The sequence below is a fragment of the Neofelis nebulosa genome, chromosome 2 (genome assembly GCF_028018385.1).
Source record: "Neofelis nebulosa isolate mNeoNeb1 chromosome 2, mNeoNeb1.pri, whole genome shotgun sequence".
NCBI classification, from domain to species: domain Eukaryota; kingdom Metazoa; phylum Chordata; class Mammalia; order Carnivora; family Felidae; genus Neofelis; species Neofelis nebulosa.
In genome coordinates, this window is record NC_080783.1 from 203,821,954 (window position 1) to 203,838,940 (window position 16,987).

General features: G+C 59.5%; 1 protein-coding gene across 2 annotated transcripts in view; it reads left to right on the plus strand.

Annotated features, from left to right (window-relative positions):
- RUNX3 (RUNX family transcription factor 3) overlaps positions 1-12,391 on the plus strand; it is a 59,580-nt gene extending 47,189 nt beyond the window's left edge. For both annotated transcript variants that reach the window (XM_058718604.1, XM_058718605.1), the window contains exons 6-7: positions 4,593-4,751; positions 9,365-12,391. In XM_058718604.1, the coding sequence (XP_058574587.1) occupies positions 4,593-4,751; positions 9,365-9,888 (683 nt within the window). In that variant the 3' untranslated portion in view covers positions 9,889-12,391. The remainder of the gene's footprint in view (positions 1-4,592; positions 4,752-9,364) is intronic.
- The last annotated feature ends 4,596 nt before the right edge of the window (positions 12,392-16,987 follow it).

A 16,987-nucleotide genomic window follows, 5' to 3' on the forward strand; every position in this document is an offset into this window, starting at 1 on the left:
GAGGAGGAGAGAGACTTGGCGGGTCAGAGCAAAGCGTGGTTAGAGAGCTGGACGCTCAGCACTGAGCTGCAGAGCAGGGCGGGGCTCCTGGTGGAGTCCACTGAGACCCTCTCCTCTTTTTCCCAGGCCCATCCTCCTGGGCCCGCAGAGAGTTGCCCTGGGCCCTGGGCCTGGGCTCGGCCCTAACACCCGTTATCTAGAGCCCGTGATTGTCAAAACCCAGGCTCCTTGCTTTCAGGATGGACTCCAGGGAGAGAAGGTGGCCTCAAGCCATCTGTGTGACCTCAGACATGTCACTGACCCTCACCGAGCCTCAGTTTTCTCACCTGTGAAGTAGGGACAGTGAGGAGATGCAGGGCGAAACAAGCAACGCATGTCAACACCTTAGACGCCAGAGTGGAGGCAGCGTTCAGCAAGCAGGGGCTGCTGTTTTTATTTCCGGCACCGCTAGCTGCTGCTGTCAGCCTACGGGGTGCTGCAGAGGCTCGGTGCTGGGACAGGGGGTCTTCCTGCCAGGGAGGGGCTCTTGGGGTGATCCCCAAAGGACAGGAAAGCATTCCTGGCGGGGGCTGTGCCCGAGCTGTGGCTCTGAAGTGTGAGAGGCAGGGCATACTTGAGAAACTCTAAGAACAGCAGCAGCAAGAGGAGAGAGGTGGGGTGGGGGCGTGGGGGGTGGGTGGCCCATGGAGCAAGCAACCCTGCCTCCTTTTCTTCTGGAGGCCCGAGTATGGCCGGTGGCTCCCACCGGTAGAGGGGCCCCAGTGAGCGAGCTGTGCAGAGGGGAAACTGAGGCACGGTGTGAAAAGGCTGAGCCCCAGATGACCGAGTGAGCGAGGCCAACCCCCCCCCCCCCACCACCACCGGCTCCCACTGTGGGTGGCCAAATGAAAGAGGTCTATTCTGTGGGCCCATCTTTCCTCGGGCACAGGAAGTTCCGTTCTGCTCCAAGTGTGAAGGCCGGGGCCCTGTGGCTCTGAGACTCTCCGGCGCCCGGGCCACGCGGAGCCACCTCAGCTTCCCCTGCCCCTCCCTTGTTCCCCAGCAACAAGGAAGCAATTCCCAAAGCACTGTGAGAACTCCCACACTCCAGGGGGCGGGCCCTTTGTGACGGCAGCACAGCGCGTGGTGGGGTATATGCTTCGGGGCCAGATTACCTGACTTATAGCCCAAACCGACCACATAGCAGAGATCTCCTCTGGAAGCCTCAGTAGCCCCATCTGTACAGTGGGAGCAAAAAGGAAAGCGTCAAGGGACTTGGTCTCAGGGGTCTGCACGCCAGTGCTGGCTCTGCTGTCCCTGTTTTCTGTCCCACACTTACTGTCGTGGCCTCAGTGTCCTGATCTCTGACGTGGGGGTGATAATCTCACCCTCCCTTGGCAGGAGCTGGGGTATAGAAGTAACCCATGTAGCTGGAGGGCATTTATAGACCTTGTGTGGCCACCATGGGGACACTGCGGCTTGGGGTGGGGGAAAGGGCGTGTGACTTGAGTGAGGCCACCAAGCTGCACAAGTGGCTGGGCCCAACCTCGAACCCGGGCTGGCTGTGAACCCCGCCCTCCTTCCGCTGGGCCGCAAGAGTAGCTGCAAATGCCAGGTACACAGCGTGACTCAGAAACGGGGCTTCATTCCACAATGGCGATCATCAGGAGGCCGGACGTATTGCACGAGTTTTTGTGCAGCCCCCGTTGGCTCACTTCAAGCTTGTGGTCGACTAAGACACCCAGAATCTTCACACCCAAGCTGCTGTCAGGTCAGTCTGCAGTCTCCACATCTATCTGGCCGACTTCCTGCCTGTTGAGATCGTTCTGAATTCATTTGCCCTCCAGCTTGTCCACACCACCCTGCTGGTTCTTCAGTGGCCGCAGCAGCAACGGCAACAACATTTCTTCCGAGGCTTATCAGGGCCGAGCCCTGCGGCACCCCCCTCGAGACCGCCTCCTGAGGGGTAGCCATGAAGCAGTCCTCAGGGGCTAAGGTTACACAACCAACCAGACGCTGAAATCTCGAACTTGGAGGCTGTAAACTGGCAGTGTGAGCAGGACACATCCTACGAGTTGCTTTGGGATGTTTCTTTCCTTTTCTTTGTTTTGTTTTGTTTTGTTGCTCGGTATTGGAGTGAATTGCCAGCATAGAAAGCATGGGAGATTTCACATAAAAGCAAGTTTATTGTTCTCCTGCCAAACTGGTGGGTCTGGCCACACTGGGTCCACCCCCACGAGGGCACCCGTCGGCTGGACCGGGGGACAACTGCCCCTCCTGCAAAGGACTCCCTCTTCCAGTCCGCCTCACTCCCCACCCACCCCGAGTGCCTCATTCATGGCCTGCCGGCCCCCAGAGGCCTCAGAGCCCGTAGCCCTGGCTCCAGCTAAACTTACCCAGCCTACATTTCCCCCCTTGCCAAAGGTCCTGGGAGGCCGCGGCAGACAAATGTCCCTTGGGCTCCAGGCCTGGGGCCTCCTGGGAGGAGAAGGGGGGTTCCCGGCTCCTTGGTGACTTGCCGAGCCCACTGTGGCTCCCAGGACTCCAAGTTCTTCCCCAAGAGCCCTCAGATGCCCGTGCGAGGCAGGGGTGTGCAGGGAGCCTGGGCGTCTGGTGCCAGAATCCATTGCATCCCCATTTTGAAAATCAGAAGTCAAACCTGTTCTGAGGCCTCCAACTCTGTTCCCTCATTCCCAAGGGAGGTCAACAGTCATCTCATGCTTTTTCAGGCCCCCAGGATGCCATTTTCCAGGCCTCAGGAAGGATGGTGAGGAGTTCTGTTTTACTTCCTACCTACTTCCCTCTTCTTCTCTCCTTGTCAATCTAGAAAACTCGGCATGCCCCTGCAGACCCGAGGACTCAGGCAAGCCTTCCCTTTCCCTCAGCCCCTCCCCATGCTTCTTCTCCAAGGCGTCCCAGATCCAAAACATCGTTCCCTCTTCCTCACTGTGTGACTGCAGACAAGCCTCTTCGCCTCTCTGAGCTGCAATTCTCTTGGTAAAAAAGAGAACCTAGCCTCCCTGCCTGGCCTGGCCTCCTCCCTCAGGGTTGATTGGAGTGGAATAGGCCAGCCTCGGGTGTCAGGCTCACGGCTAGTGTCTGACTGATCAGCCCATGCCAGTGTCTGTGCGCTGGAGAGATCCCCAGACACAAAGAGGTGTGAATAGGGATGTTTCTGGGCCGTGACAGGGACATTGCATGTGAAGGAGAGTGGAGAAAATTTCAAAACGACCTAAGCATCCTAGAGGACTGGCTGAGCGAGTGGCAGCCACCAGGGGCTGTGACCAGCAGGAACAAGGGACATCTGCTGCCATAGTGATCAGCCCTCCTCGTACTTGCTGAGCCCCCACCGAGCCCCAAGGAGGCCCCCTGAGGCTCAGCAGGAGCTCTGTTGTTTCTGTGGGGCTGGGTTACTCCCCCCATTTTCCAGGTCAGGAGACAGGTGGTCCACCTGGCTGGAAGAGCGAGTTACAGAATGATAAACCAGCCTGAGACCACTCCAGAGGTTCTTGGGAGAAACTTGCTCTGTGTTTTCCATGCATGTGAAACCAAAAAGAGGCTGGAAAGAAAGACCCCCCCAAACTGATCACATGGAGATTTCTGGGGAGGGGTTCAGGGTGGGTCGAAGGAGTCATTAGTCTTATCTGTAATTCTGCAGTGTGTTTGTTTTTGTAGAGATTCATGTGTTGTTGCTTATGAAATGGAAAATGAATAGTTGAAAATGTGGTGTGGCAGGGGAGGGGTGGTCCCCGCAAGCCTGATGTCATTCAAGAAGCCATGCGGGGAGCCCTCAGCCAGCTGCACAGAGGCAGGCGCATGGCCACCCCAGCCCTGCCTGCACCTCCGGGGCCTAGGAGACGAGGCTGGGGCCCTTCCCCGGGTGGGCTGTGGCAGAGAAGTGGTGGCAGATGCTAGCAGTCTCTCCGCGTGTAATGCCCCAAGCCAGGTGCCCCGGTCCCCTGTCCCCAGCTCCCATTCAGAGGTGGGAGTTCGGGCCCTCCCCATGCCTCCTCCACACGCCCCGGTGAATTTTCCCTTTTGTCTGGGGCCCGGCGAGGACAAGGGCTGTGCTGGGGGGTCTCGGGATGGCTGAGGGCTAGCAGCCAGCTGTCCCAGGCCATGGCCAATTATTCTTGCAGGGGGGTGGGGAGGTAAAGGGTGGCAGCACCCCCGGCCCCGGGGGCTCTCTCCCTCATGCCCACGGGAGCCCACCTGAGCCATTTCACACGGCTGCTGCTTCAGTTTACGCTTGTGCTGCACAGTGGGCTGTTGAGGTTCAAGTGGAAGAACACGTATGCCTACTCCAGCAGGTAGGGGTGAGGCGGGCCAGGTAGAAGAGCACATACGCCTGCTCCAGCAGGTAGGGGTGAGGCGGGCCATCACGGCAGCCCCAGGGCAGCCCATAATGACCGTTCTCTGTGCACGAGGTCTCTGGGGAACCTCAGAAAAGAGGTTGGTAGTAAGCTGAGGATTGTCCCCGCAGAGGTGTCAGGGAGAACCGCACACCCCTCCCCCCCCAAGCAGAGTGAGGCATTTCCGTCCCCCTGAGATTCTCAGGAACCAGCTGCTGACGGGCTTCCTCCCCCCCCCCCCCCCCAACCAATGCTTTGCAGGGCACCGGCAGAAGCTGGAGGACCAGACCAAGGCGTTCCCCGATCGCTTCGGGGACCTGGAACGACTGCGCATGCGCGTGACGCCCAGCGCGCCCAGTCCCCGCGGTTCCATCAGCACCGCCAGCCACTTCAGCAGCCAGGCCCAGACCCCCATCCAAGGTGCGGCACGGGCGGGGAGGGCAGTGGGGAGGCGGACGGGGGGCCGGGGCGTGGTCCTGCGCCTCCGGACCGAAAGCTCATTTGAAGGTCATTCGCTGCACCGCCTTGTTTTTTGGAGGAGGTCGCTGGTGCTCATTTGCTCCTACAGGTGTTTCCTAGGGATGTGCCCCGACCTGGGCTGGGCCCTTCGTTCATTCAGCAGATGCTTCTTTCATTCAGCAGACGCTTACTGACACCCACCACGGGTCATGTGCCGTGCCTGGGGGGTCAGCATGAATAGACACGGTCCCTGCCCTCCAGGAACTCCCTGTCTCTTGAGGGAGATGGGCATTAAAATTGGGGCACGACTTGTCTAAGGAGCCTCTGACAGACCAGTCCCGGTGGCCCCCGCCGGAGCCTCTGCTGTGTCGTCTGAAAGAGGGGCAGTGGTGGCTGCCTCAGCCCCGGGGCGTCAGATGTTCAAATGCCAGGGCTGCACTCAGACAACCTTCGTAAACAGCAAAGTGATGTGGCAGCCCCGGAAACACACAGCACCCCATGGGGAAAGCCCTCCCTTCCCCCAACCCCCTCCCGCCCCAGGGAGTTCCTCCAAACAGAAGAGGAGGGAGGCATCTAGGCCCAAGCCCCAGACCGTGTCTCTGTCCCCATTGCCTGGGTGGACACAGCAGGCACGATGGGGCCTTGCAGAGCAGACAGGATGCCTGGCACATGGCAGGTGCCCACTAAGTGGCTGGGTGGTGAGTATTTACTCTGCACCCCGGGCCCACTGAGCAAGCGGGTCGGGGCACAGAGGACCGTGCGAGGCTGGCCCCTGGCCAGGCAGAGGCCGAGAGCCCTGGTCAGCAGTGCTGGACAGAGGCGGGAGGGCCAGCTGCTGCTGCTTGATGTGGGTGACTGTTCTTTCTCGGCCTGCTTAGAACCCATCTGGCAGATGAGCGAGTTGAGGCTTAAGAGATTAAGGGCCACTCTTGGGTCACAGAGCCCAAAACTTTGGACCTTTGACCAGGTCCAAGGGCCCCACTGCACCTACCCCCAGGAGCTTCCTGCACTTCTGAGGGCACAGACAAGGGGGCCCCAAGCAGGAAGAGCCTGGGTAGGGGCACAAACTGACTGCCTTCTCCATGCTCTAGGCTGATATGAGGGCTTCCTGGGGCTCTCCACTAAGAGAGACCTTGCCGCCAGGCATGATGCAGTGGCAGGGGGACTTATGATAGTCCCTCGGGGTGAAGAGATGGTGCCTTCTATTCTGGTGTGGGAAACTTCCACTCTTGGCCCTACTGAGCCCCCAGGGTGGGGAAAGACCCATGGGCTGGTGAGTTTGAGACACTTAGTAGTTCTTGAGCCCAGGGGGCTGCCGCACAAGGGTCTGACCTCAAGAACCAGTGGGAGGTACTCTGCTCTCTGGGCTCATGGCCCACCCCTGCCCAAAGCTGTGCACGCTTCCATTTCCCACAGGCCAGCACTTGTCAAGGTACAGTAGCCTAACACTCTAGGCCTTTCCCTGCTACAGGCAGAGCTGGGGCCCAGGGAGCCCCGGAATCTAGAAGGTGAGAGTAAACAGTGGCTTCCTGTCCAGCAGCTCCTGTGGAAGGAAAGCCTCCCTCCGTGCTGCCACAGTTGTGTGGATGTGGCTACAGGAGCCTGAGGGCCAGGCCAGAACCCCTACCTGCGCTCTGGGGGCAGGGCTGAGCCGGTCCTTCCCCTTCTACTGCATCCTGAAGCAGGGCCCCCAGCCCCTCCCTAATCATCCACAGCAGCCTTTTGTGGCCGTCTGCCCCAGCCAGCTCTCCCCATCCATGGGCTTGTCCTCTCTGGAGTGGAAGGAAGGGCCCTTGATGACCGGGACCAGGAAAGGAGCATGAACTTTGCAGTCAGGTGGACCTGGCTAGGAATCGGGCTGTGCCAGGCTTCGGTCGTGATCTTAGGCAAAGTCCTTCACCTCTCTGAACCTCGGTATTCTCATCTGTAATGTGGGAGGAAGAAAGTACCGGCTGCAGAGGGGTGTCAGCAGGGCTAGATTTGGGGCCCCTTCATTGGTGTTCCCCCTCTGGTGGGATGAGCCTCTGCCTTCAGAATCTATCCTGGGATCCTTTTCAGGAACCCCCCCCCCCCCGCCAACCGCTTCTCTTGATGCCCCTTGTGCCCTTTGACCCCCCTGGCTTTGGTCACTAGCAAGCAGTGCCGAGGCCCCCAGCCCTCCATACCCCAGCCCCCGGCCCCCTCAGCTGTGGGCCCACAGTGGGGGCTTCTCACAGCTCAAAGGGCTCATTCAGCCACCATGCAGCAGCTGGGGCAATTTGGAGAAGAAAATAAACATTTCCTTCCAGTGTTGGGATTGGCTGCTCCACAGCTGGCCAGCTCCGGTTTCCTGGGGCTACTGGGCTGGGGGTGGGGTGGGGGGGCAGCAGCCACAGGGGTGCTGAGGGCAGACGCTTCCCCCACCGCTCCGGGAGGGAGGCAGGAGAGGACAGTGGCAGGCCAGGCAACTCCGAGGGCCACGTGGTCTCCACAGGCCACACGCACCGGACCCGGGGCCACCTTGCACAGCCTTGTGTGTCCTGGGCTGCAGCCCTACTGTCACATCCTGGGGCCCCTGCTCGGGTTTCCTTTGTTTGGAGAATGCGGCTCCCATCAGGTGGGCACCACTCACTTCCTGGGCTCAGAGTCAAGGTGTCAGCCTCACACTTGGCTCTGCTCAGGGTGCCAGGCACTGCCGACAGGGCCTTCTGCACTGGCATTCTGGGACGAGGGTGGGGACCCAGGCACCTCTGGCCCCTTACATTTCAAGGCAGCACTGACCAGCCAAGGGACCTGTTAGAATGTTCCAGAAGGCTGCAGTCATCCGGACCCTTGTCCCCACATCCACCCACCTCGAGCCTGGGAGCACTGTTCCCTTCTGATTCACAGCCAGGACCAGAACTAGAGCCCGCTGCTAAGGCAGCTCTCCCCAGTGGAGTCAGGAAGACCCCAAAGCCCTGAGAAGTTACGGGCCTCACCTGACATGACACGGCATGTCGGGCAGATCTGGGGAATCAAGAGGCGCGAGGGTACCCGCAGCTCTCCGTCCTCAGAGCAGGCAGTGGCCACCTAGAGCTGGCCGGGTGACAGCGACTGGTCTCCTCCTGAGTCCTCGTTGGTGGGTGGCATAGAGGGGTGGGGACCAGACAGACTTGCCCTCAGGACCACTGCCAGGGGCTCACCCTCCTCTCTGCTGCTGTCCAGAGTTACCCCCTCGGCCAGGGTACAAGGAAGGACCAGGGGGAGGGCCTTATCTCTGCAGCCCCTGGAGTGGCCAGTTCTCCTGGGTGCTCAGAGCCACAGAGGGTCACAGCTACTGCAGCAACCCTCCTCGGGCCTCTGCTCTGCGTCCGGTCTGTGCACTTTCCATGTATTAACTCCAGGAGCTATTATTGTCTCTATTTTTCATGTAGGAAGACTGATGCACAGGGAGGTTAAGTGTCCTGCCCAAGGACACACAGCTACTAAGTGTCTGACCCAGGACAGGTGCTGTGCTGCCTCAGAGATGGGACAGCTGCCTGCCTATCAGACACCTGTCAGGGCTCAGAACCCGAACTCTAGGATTCTGTGCCAGGTCTAATGTGCTGTGTGACCCTTGGGCAAGTGCCTCACCCTCTCTGAGCCTGAGTTTTCCGACTGAAGGGATTAGACTCAGTCCTGAAGCCCCTTTGAATGCTGAGGTTTGGCGGGTCTGTGACTCTAAGAGTAGGGGGCAGAGGCTGAGATGCCCTTGTCTCGGAGTCTAGCGGGGAGCCATCCTCGAGGGAGCTAGCGCAGTGCCTGGGCTGGGTCTCTCCAGGTTAAGGCAGGGTCCAGGCCGCTAAGCCCCTCTGGCTGCCATCTCGCTTTGCTGCTGAGGCAGGGAGGGTGGCATCTCATCATTGTCTGGCCTTCAGTCCGCTCCGGCCTACAGGACAGCCCCGCAGACACAGGCCCGGGGTGAGGGACGTGAGGGTGGGGGACAGACAGCTGCTGGGGACCCAGCCCCGCCCCTCCCCCCCCCCCACACACACCGGTGGGAGCTCGGGTAAGCTAACCAGCCCCACCTGGGCAGGAGAGGTTGGCACACCCGGCAGCAGAGAGCGGGAAGCAGCGGCCTCGCGATGAGTTCTAGTCCTTTCTGCGCCACGTCAGGAAAATCAATCTCTCTCTCTCTCTCTCTCTCTCTCTGCCTCAGTTTCCTTATCTGTAAAAGCAAGCCCCAGCTCCCAAGCTCAGAGCGTCATTGGAGACTGTCTGCACACCCACGGTCTTACCAGCTATTGACAGGGAGGGAGGAAGGCGGAAGCCGCTTCCCCAGGTGGGGGCCACCTTCACCCCCTCGGCAGGCCTCTGCAGCCGGGCTGCGAAGAGAACTCCGTGAGGAGAAAGAAAAGCCCTCCCCGCTCTCCGCCAGCCCAGGGAGGCCCCCGGGGCCGCCTGTGGCCCGGGCACCTGCTCGCGCCCGCCTCCCTGCCGGGGCCGGCCCACGAGCAGCCCAGGGCAGTGAGAGCGGGGGCAGATCTAGAAGCAGGGGCTCCGCGAAGGGCCCGTGCGCCGCAAGCCTCTGGGGTGGTGTCAGGCTGCGACTGACTGTCCCCCTTGCTGTCCCCCAGGCACCTCGGACCTGAACCCTTTCTCCGACCCCCGCCAGTTCGACCGCTCCTTCCCGGCGCTGCAGACCTTCACCGAGAGCCGCTTCCCTGACCCCAGGATGCATTACCCGGGGGCCATGTCGGCCGCCTTCCCCTACAGCGCCACACCCTCGGGCAGCCTCAGCGTGGCCAGCGTGCCGGCCACCAGCCGCTTCCACCACACCTACCTCCCGCCGCCCTACCCGGGGGCCCCGCAGAACCAGAGCGGCCCTTTCCAGGCCAACCCGTCCCCCTACCACCTCTACTACGGCGCGTCCTCGGGCTCCTACCAGTTCTCCATGGTGGCCGGCAGCGGGGGCGACCGCTCCCCCACCCGCATGCTGGCCTCCTGCCCCAGCGGCGCCTCCGTCGCCGCCGGCAACCTCATGAACCCCAGCCTGGGCGGCCAGAGCGACAGCGTGGAGGCGGACGGCAGCCACAGCAACTCCCCCACCGCCCTGAGCACGCCGGGCCGCGTGGACGAGGCCGTGTGGCGGCCCTACTGACCGCCCCGGGGTCAGAGCCCACTGCTCCCGACGGAGGCAGGGGCCCCACGAACCTTCCCGACAAGTGGCCGGCGCAGCTCTGAGGCCCCGGACGGGAATGAGACTTAACGCTCCGGGCCGGTCACGGGCCCGGGGTCCGCGAATCCTGGGCTCCAGAGCCGGCAGGTGGCTCCGAGAGCATCTAGTCCAGCCACGCCGTTGTACAGACAGGCGGGGACCTCCCTCAGGTCACTGCCCCCGGCCCAGATCCTCATCATCTCACCCCACGTGGGGAAAGTCTCCTGCCGCCTCCCCCGGAATGACCTAGCTGTCCCCAGCTACGCCCGGTGCTGTCACAGGGCCCAGGTCCCCTGGGGCGGAGACCATCTCTGTTCCAGACAGAGGTGACGTTTGCCCGCATGGCTTGGCCCCACCCCACCTTCCTCAGAGATCCCCAGCCCTCCCTCCACGTTCATACAAACTGAGTCAGAATTGGAAGGCCTCCCCACCCCTCAGAGGGTTTCTCCTCATTGTATACATGGGGAAGGGACCCACCGAGCGGCCCAGGAAATCGCTGGCAGAGATGAGATGATAAGACCCCCGAGCCAGCTCCCCACCCAGCTCTGCTTCCCTAGAGTTCCCAGCAGCCCAAAGCCACCCCCCGCCTCCCCAGCTGTCTGTGGGTCCCAGGCCCAGAGTAGACTAGCCAATGGCAGCAGGTCCCTAAAACCAGGAAAGACACCTGCAGGCAGGTCCTCCATGCACTTTACCAGCCCAAGGCATTCACCCTCTGTTCTCTTGGTGAAGGGCCAGGGATTCCCCCCTTCCCTCTAGGCTGGTCTCGAAATTGCCATTTTTGGAGAGAGCGCAGGGACCAGAAAGGTCCTAGCAGAAGACATTGGGTGAGAGGTCGTGGGGCTGGGTTTCAGCGTCCCGTCCCACGTAGGTCCAGCCAAGCTGTGCGCCCCCAACCCCCAGCCTTGTGGGCAGGCCCGGCCAGAGCCTCTGACAGCTCTCCATCTTTAACTAGTCTGTGCTCCAAAAGCAGTCTGGAACAAAAACCAGTTCCGAAAGCTGATTTTAGAGAAAGAAGCCTCGAATGTTTTCAGACACACTGTCTGTCACAGGTAAAGCCCTGTCGTAGCGAACAACATCCCCTCTGCCTTCTGAGAGTGTGGAACTGTTAAGCCCTCCACACCTCCCCCAGAGGCCATGCTCCTCCAGCAAGCGTCCCACCGACTTCCACCAAAGGCCCACGTTGGTGGGGACCAGAGGGAAACCCAGGTGATGCTGGAATTCACATCCGTGGCTCGTAGACATTTGTAGGGGTGGAGAGCCGTGGCCGCGTGATGGCGGAACAGAAGAGCCATAAAGGGCCCAGCAGCCTCAGCTCAGCACCCCCTGGGCTCAGAGGTGAAGTATCGCCCCTTTAGCTTGCAAATGGGGAAGCCTCGGGGTTCAGGCTGCATAGAGTCTCATGTCTGAGTTTAATTCTAAAAAGGCGTAAATGGAAAAGGACAAGAAAACCCTTAAGGGCTAGACAGCGTGTGGTTTCTCGTCAGTTTCAGCCACATCCTCTGTGGATGTGACAATCTCCCCTCCTTAGCTGTCGTCTCTGTAATTGCTCTCGGCCTGCCGTACCGCCCCCGACCTGTAACAGCAGCCAGATGATGCACACCGGATACACACTCCGGCAAGTTAGGAAGTCCTTCTGGTAACCTTACTCAGACCTCCCCTGCTGCAGTTTCTTTTGTCCTGTCCTCACTGGAAAAAGCAGTCTCCCATCTCTTGGCGATGGCTGCGGGGGGTGTCCTGCTGACTCCCTACACCCAGGGGGGCTCTCCACCCCTTCTCAGGAAGCAGCTACAGACCCATCACCCTTGGACCTTGCTCGCTCCTGTCCTCTGTGGTTACAGACCGGCCCCCAGGCCCGCGGGGGGAGGCACCCATGGGTTCCCAGCGCCCAGCACTTTGTAGCCCCACTCTGGATTACTAGCCCTTCCTGATAGCCAAGCCCTGGTAGGGGCAGAGACAGGAAATAAATTGATCCCCCCTCCCGCCCCCTGACTAAAAGTGATGATAGCCATGCCGAGTCCGACTCCAAGGCCCATAGTGGGTACAGAGAGCAGGGGCTGCTAAAAATGGGTCCTTGTTTACGAGGCTGCTTTAAAGTTGTATTAGGCAAACACACTGATTGAGAAAGCACAAGGAAACGGAGGGGTTGTGATACCACGTTACTGTAAGCCTGTTGGTGGCGGGTACAGATCCTTTGTGACATATTGTCACGTCGAGGTGTTAATACCTCTGCCACACACCTATCTTCAGTAAATCCGTCCCGGAGCCGGGAAGAGGGTGGGGAGGGGTGGAAACTGCTTTGCACTATAATTTGCTTGATGTGTTTGTTTTCAGTGCACAACTTGCTTGTACAGTAAACTGTCTGTCTTCTGTCCTATTTAACTGTAAAATGGAATTTTGACTGATTTGTTACCATAATATAACTCGGAGACGTGTGGAAGGATCCCAATGCCAGACTCCTAGGGCTGCGTGTACGGGGGCCGGGGGTGGGGGGACCTCCCACCATGGCCAAGGAGGAACAGGGCGGGGCCTGGGGACAGGAATAGGGCTAAACCCCCTGCCTTGGAGACCCGCCCCCGTCCCCCGCCCCCCGCCCCCAGCGCCTTGGCCTCCCTGCATCCAGCTCCATCAGTAATGACCACAGAGACCACCCTGGGCAAGTGCAGCTGGTGAGGCCCCTTCCTGGCGTGGCTGGCACCCCAGAGGGACATCAGGCCCTTACGATGCCACCACCTCTCCCCCCTTCACAAGTGGCCTGTGACTTTTCACAAGTGGTAGCAGTGTACCGCATGTGGCTCTCGCTCCCCAGAGTGGGGCAGGGGCGGCGGCGGGGCGGGGGGGGGGCGGGGGGGGGAAGAGGTGAAACAGCCTCAGTGAGAGCCCGCGCTGGGACCTGTGTTTGCTGGAACGGGGGCAGTTTAGCCACAATCACAACTACAGAGCAGGTAGCTGCATCAGCTCCCCCGGTTTGCAGATGGCACAACTAAGGTGCAAAGAGGGGGTGTCACTGGCTCCACGTCTCCCCAGAGTTGTTTGTGGCTGACGACGGGGGCTGTGGGCGTGACTGCACGTGGACCTGACTTGGTCCCTGCCGGCAAAAGGGCCTGGCCCCCTGTGCCCGTCCAGGTGGGACTTGTGGAGGGGAATTTTCATCAAACCGACCCGATTTTCTAATGGAAATACTTCAAAACTAATCCCAAGGCTTTGCCCACCCCGTTCCGTTAGGTCGGTCTGCCTGAAACCCAACACCCGACAGGAAGTTTCCATTTCCTCGGCCAAAAGCCTTGATCCCAGCCCCCTGCCCTGCAGCACCCCCTGGGCTCCAGGGGGTGGCGGGTCGTCTCCCAGCAGCCCCAGCCACCGCTGTGCAGAATTTCTCTGTGAGCGTGCTCCCAGCGGCGTCTGCCCGGGATGAGTGGGGCTGGGCCTGAAGCAGCGTCTACAGGCCAAGGCTCTGCTTCCATAGATGCGCTTGTTTGGGTCACTTTGTAGGGAAGGATGGAGATTATGAGGGGACCACGGTTCAAGCCCCTCCCCACCAGCCACACTGGGGCCACAGCTGATGGGAGAGGAGCTGTGGCCTCCAGAGCCCCTGATGCAAAGCTCCACACCTTCACCCAGCAGGCACAGACCAGTGCACCAAGGCGGGAAACTGAGGCAGGAAGAAGTCCTGGACTTAACCCCCCTGCCCCCCGCCCCCCAGGGGTCCCAGGGTTTGAGGGTTGTGTGGGAAGCGCTGCAGTAACCACAGTGGCCTGCAGGTGGCAGCAGATGGGTCGCACCGACGGTCCCCTCAGGGTAGTTGTTCCAAGGAGCTTCCTACCCGTGGAAGGTTCATCTTCAGAAGGGCCTGGGAAATGTCTTCGTGGGAAGAAGGGTTTGCTTACCGACCCCCTCCAGCTATGTGGCAGTGGGAGGTCCCTGTCCCCCCTCTGAGCTTCCTTTTTTTAATTCAAAGAGTACCTGAGCACACACTGTGTCGAGTGCACAGTGGAATCACAGGTCCCATGATCCCCAAAGGCCCTGCTTTGGGACAGGGGTTTACACAGCTTGAAGGAAAGGTTGACAAACCTAGTTCGGCAACCCCAGCGTCCTGGAGCCCCGGTCAGGCGCCCCCACCTCCCCTGAGGCACCATCAGGAGCTTAGAACGTGAAGTGGCCTGTCCAACTGGAGGAGGCCATTTTGTCCCAGAGTCTGGGACACCCTTGGCCTCCAGGATTCCCTTTTAGAGGCTCCAGGAGTCGTTCGGGGCTGCGCGGTGCCTACAGTCTCACCAGCCCCACGGCCACCCCACAGCCTGCCGCGGGCCTGGCGATGGGCTGAGAGCAGGCCTCGGAGGTGACCTCGTGGGCACGGGGCTGTGCTTGGCACCTCCCGAGGGCTGACGTCCCCAGACAGAGCACCGACCGCCCACCTCCGAACAGTCCTGCAACTGCTGGGATTCTGGCCATGGGGATGGCTTTGGCCTTTCTTCTGAGAGGTGGACATCCTGGCAGGGTTTTACGGGGCCGGAGATGGTGACGTGTGCCCGAGGTCTGAGGAGACAGCTGTGGGGCCATCACGGGTATTCTGGGGATGGGCGGGGCTGGACGCAGACCCCATAAACACAGGCACCCCTGTGCCCCCAGCGTGGCCCAGGGGCCGGCTGCCAGCCACACCGGACACCCGCCCGCTTTGCCACGTGAGCAAGGAATGGGACCTCAGTGGGTTGGTTCATCTGGGGGCCGTAAATGAAATGAGCTGTCGGACAAATGGGGGTGGGGGCGGCCAGCGTGAAAGAATGAACTGTTCCTCGTGGAAACCCAGAGTGCCCCCCATTCCTCCCCACGAGGGCTGGGGAGCTGGCAGGGGGAGGGGCCGCACCCCCCAACATCCGTATCCACACCTGTGTGGTCGGGCGGCTACAGGAGCCTGGGGGGCCGGATTCCAGGCTTCCTATTTTTAGTTTTGCCGCTAAACTCGTGCCGTTTCCTATATTTATATTCACCGGCAGAGAAAGCCTGTCCTGAGCCCGGCCTGGAGGAAGCCTTCAGGCGCAGGGGAGTGGATCAGCCCTAGAGCCAGCTTTCTGGAATCACCCTTCCTTTGTGCCCACGCCGACCGCTGGAAGCACTTGCGGCCTCGTTGGGTGTCCTGATGGGTGGCAGCTGTTGGGGCCACACACACCCCCGACTCTGTTCTCTCGGCCTGATGTCTGCAAGGCCTTGGCCAGTGTTCATTCGCTCATTCGCCAAGCGCAGACCCACAGCCCGACACGCCATCGGCTGCCAGACAGCAAGAAAAGGCAGATAAGTCCCGGCCGTGCTCTTGAGGCCTAGGGCTGACAGACAGGAAAACAGGTGCGGTGGCCCATGGGCTACATGGTGGGGATGAGACAAGATGGAGGGATCAGGAAATTCACCTGGCAGGGAGCAGCAGGTGGGCCTTCTAAGCAGAGGGCACCACACGTGCACAGGCCTGAAGGACAGGGCCGTGGCGGCAGGGAAGGTCTAGCAACGGCGACGGGATAGCGAGACAAGAGGGCCCAGGTTACAGGGGCCGGAGGCCAATCCAAGGGGCTCGGATTTGGTTCTGCAGCCCTGGGGAGCCAAGCCAAGGCGTGGCAGCACATTCCAGGGGACGTTGCCCTGGTGGCATGGAATGTGGGCTGCCTACAGGGGCAGAGACGTGTTCACAGCCTACTGCAACAGTCCAGGCAAAGGAGGGAAAAGGCCTTGGCAGGGGAGGAGCTCCACATTCCTAAGGCACCTTTAGCACTAAAGTCACAGGGGGTACCCTGTGCCCCCAACCTCAGCTTTTTCTCACTTTCCCAGGGTTCGTCGCATCTGATGGAATCACCAAAGGCAAGGTTGCAATAATAGTCCACAATCATCATTCTTGGTATTGCCAGCTATTCATTAACAACAGCCCAGCCCTCAACTTGACCTTCCCCCCACAGGTTTTCAGTGAAGCCTTATGTCCTCCTGCCTCATGACAACCCCCTCACCACCACACCACGTAGCCTTTCAGACTAAAAGGTTCAGGGTTCAAAGTCTGGCCCAGCCACCCCACTCTCCTCCATGGCCCGAAGGTATAATAGTTATAAGACCCTGAGTTGGAGGTTCCCAAGTTTTGTATATTAAACTTTAAAATCACGGGGTGCCTGGGTGGCTCAGTCGGTTAAGCGTCTGACTTCAGCTCAGGTAATCATCTCACGGTTCATTAGTTCGAGCCCCATGTCAGGCTCTCTGCTGTCAGCACAGAGCCTGGAGTCGGCTTCAGATTCTGGTCTTCTCTCTCTGCCCCTCTGTGGCTCACACTCTCTATCTCCCTCTCTCAAAAATAAATAAACAGTTTAAAAATTTTTTAAATTATACTCAATAATACATAGTCATGGGAGAAAAGGAGATATTACAGATTACACACAGATACACACACACGAAAAATCACCCATAATCCTATCCCTGCAAAGATAACCATTGTTATCTTTGACCATATGAAATGATTATTTCAGGGTGTTTTGTTCCCCATCCAGAACTTTATTTTCTATAAATACATAAATACTTTTCTAGGAATAAACACTTTTCTAGCCAGGTATATACTGTATATACAGTGTATCAATTAATGCATTTTAAAGATAGAAATAAAAGTAATCTAGAAAAGGGGCACCTGAGTGGCTCAGTTAAGCATCTCTGGCTCTTGGTTTCAGCTCAGGTCATGATCTCACGGCTCATGAGTTCGAGCCCCAAATTGGGCTCTGTGCTGACAGGGCAGAGCCTGCTTGGAATTCTCTCTCTCACCCTCTCTCTCTGCCCCGTCCCAACTCACACTCACTCTCTCTCTCAAATAAATAAATTTTAAAAAGTAAATCTAGGGGGCACCTGGGTAGCTCAGTCGGTTAAGCATCCGACTTCAGCTCAAGTCATGATCTCACAGTTCGTGGGTTCAAGCCCTGCATCAGGCTCTGTGCTGAGAGCTCAGGGCCTGGAGCCTGCTTCAGATTCTGCTCCCTTTCTCTCTGCCCCTCCCCCTCTCATGCTCTGTCTCTTTCTCTCTCAAAAATAA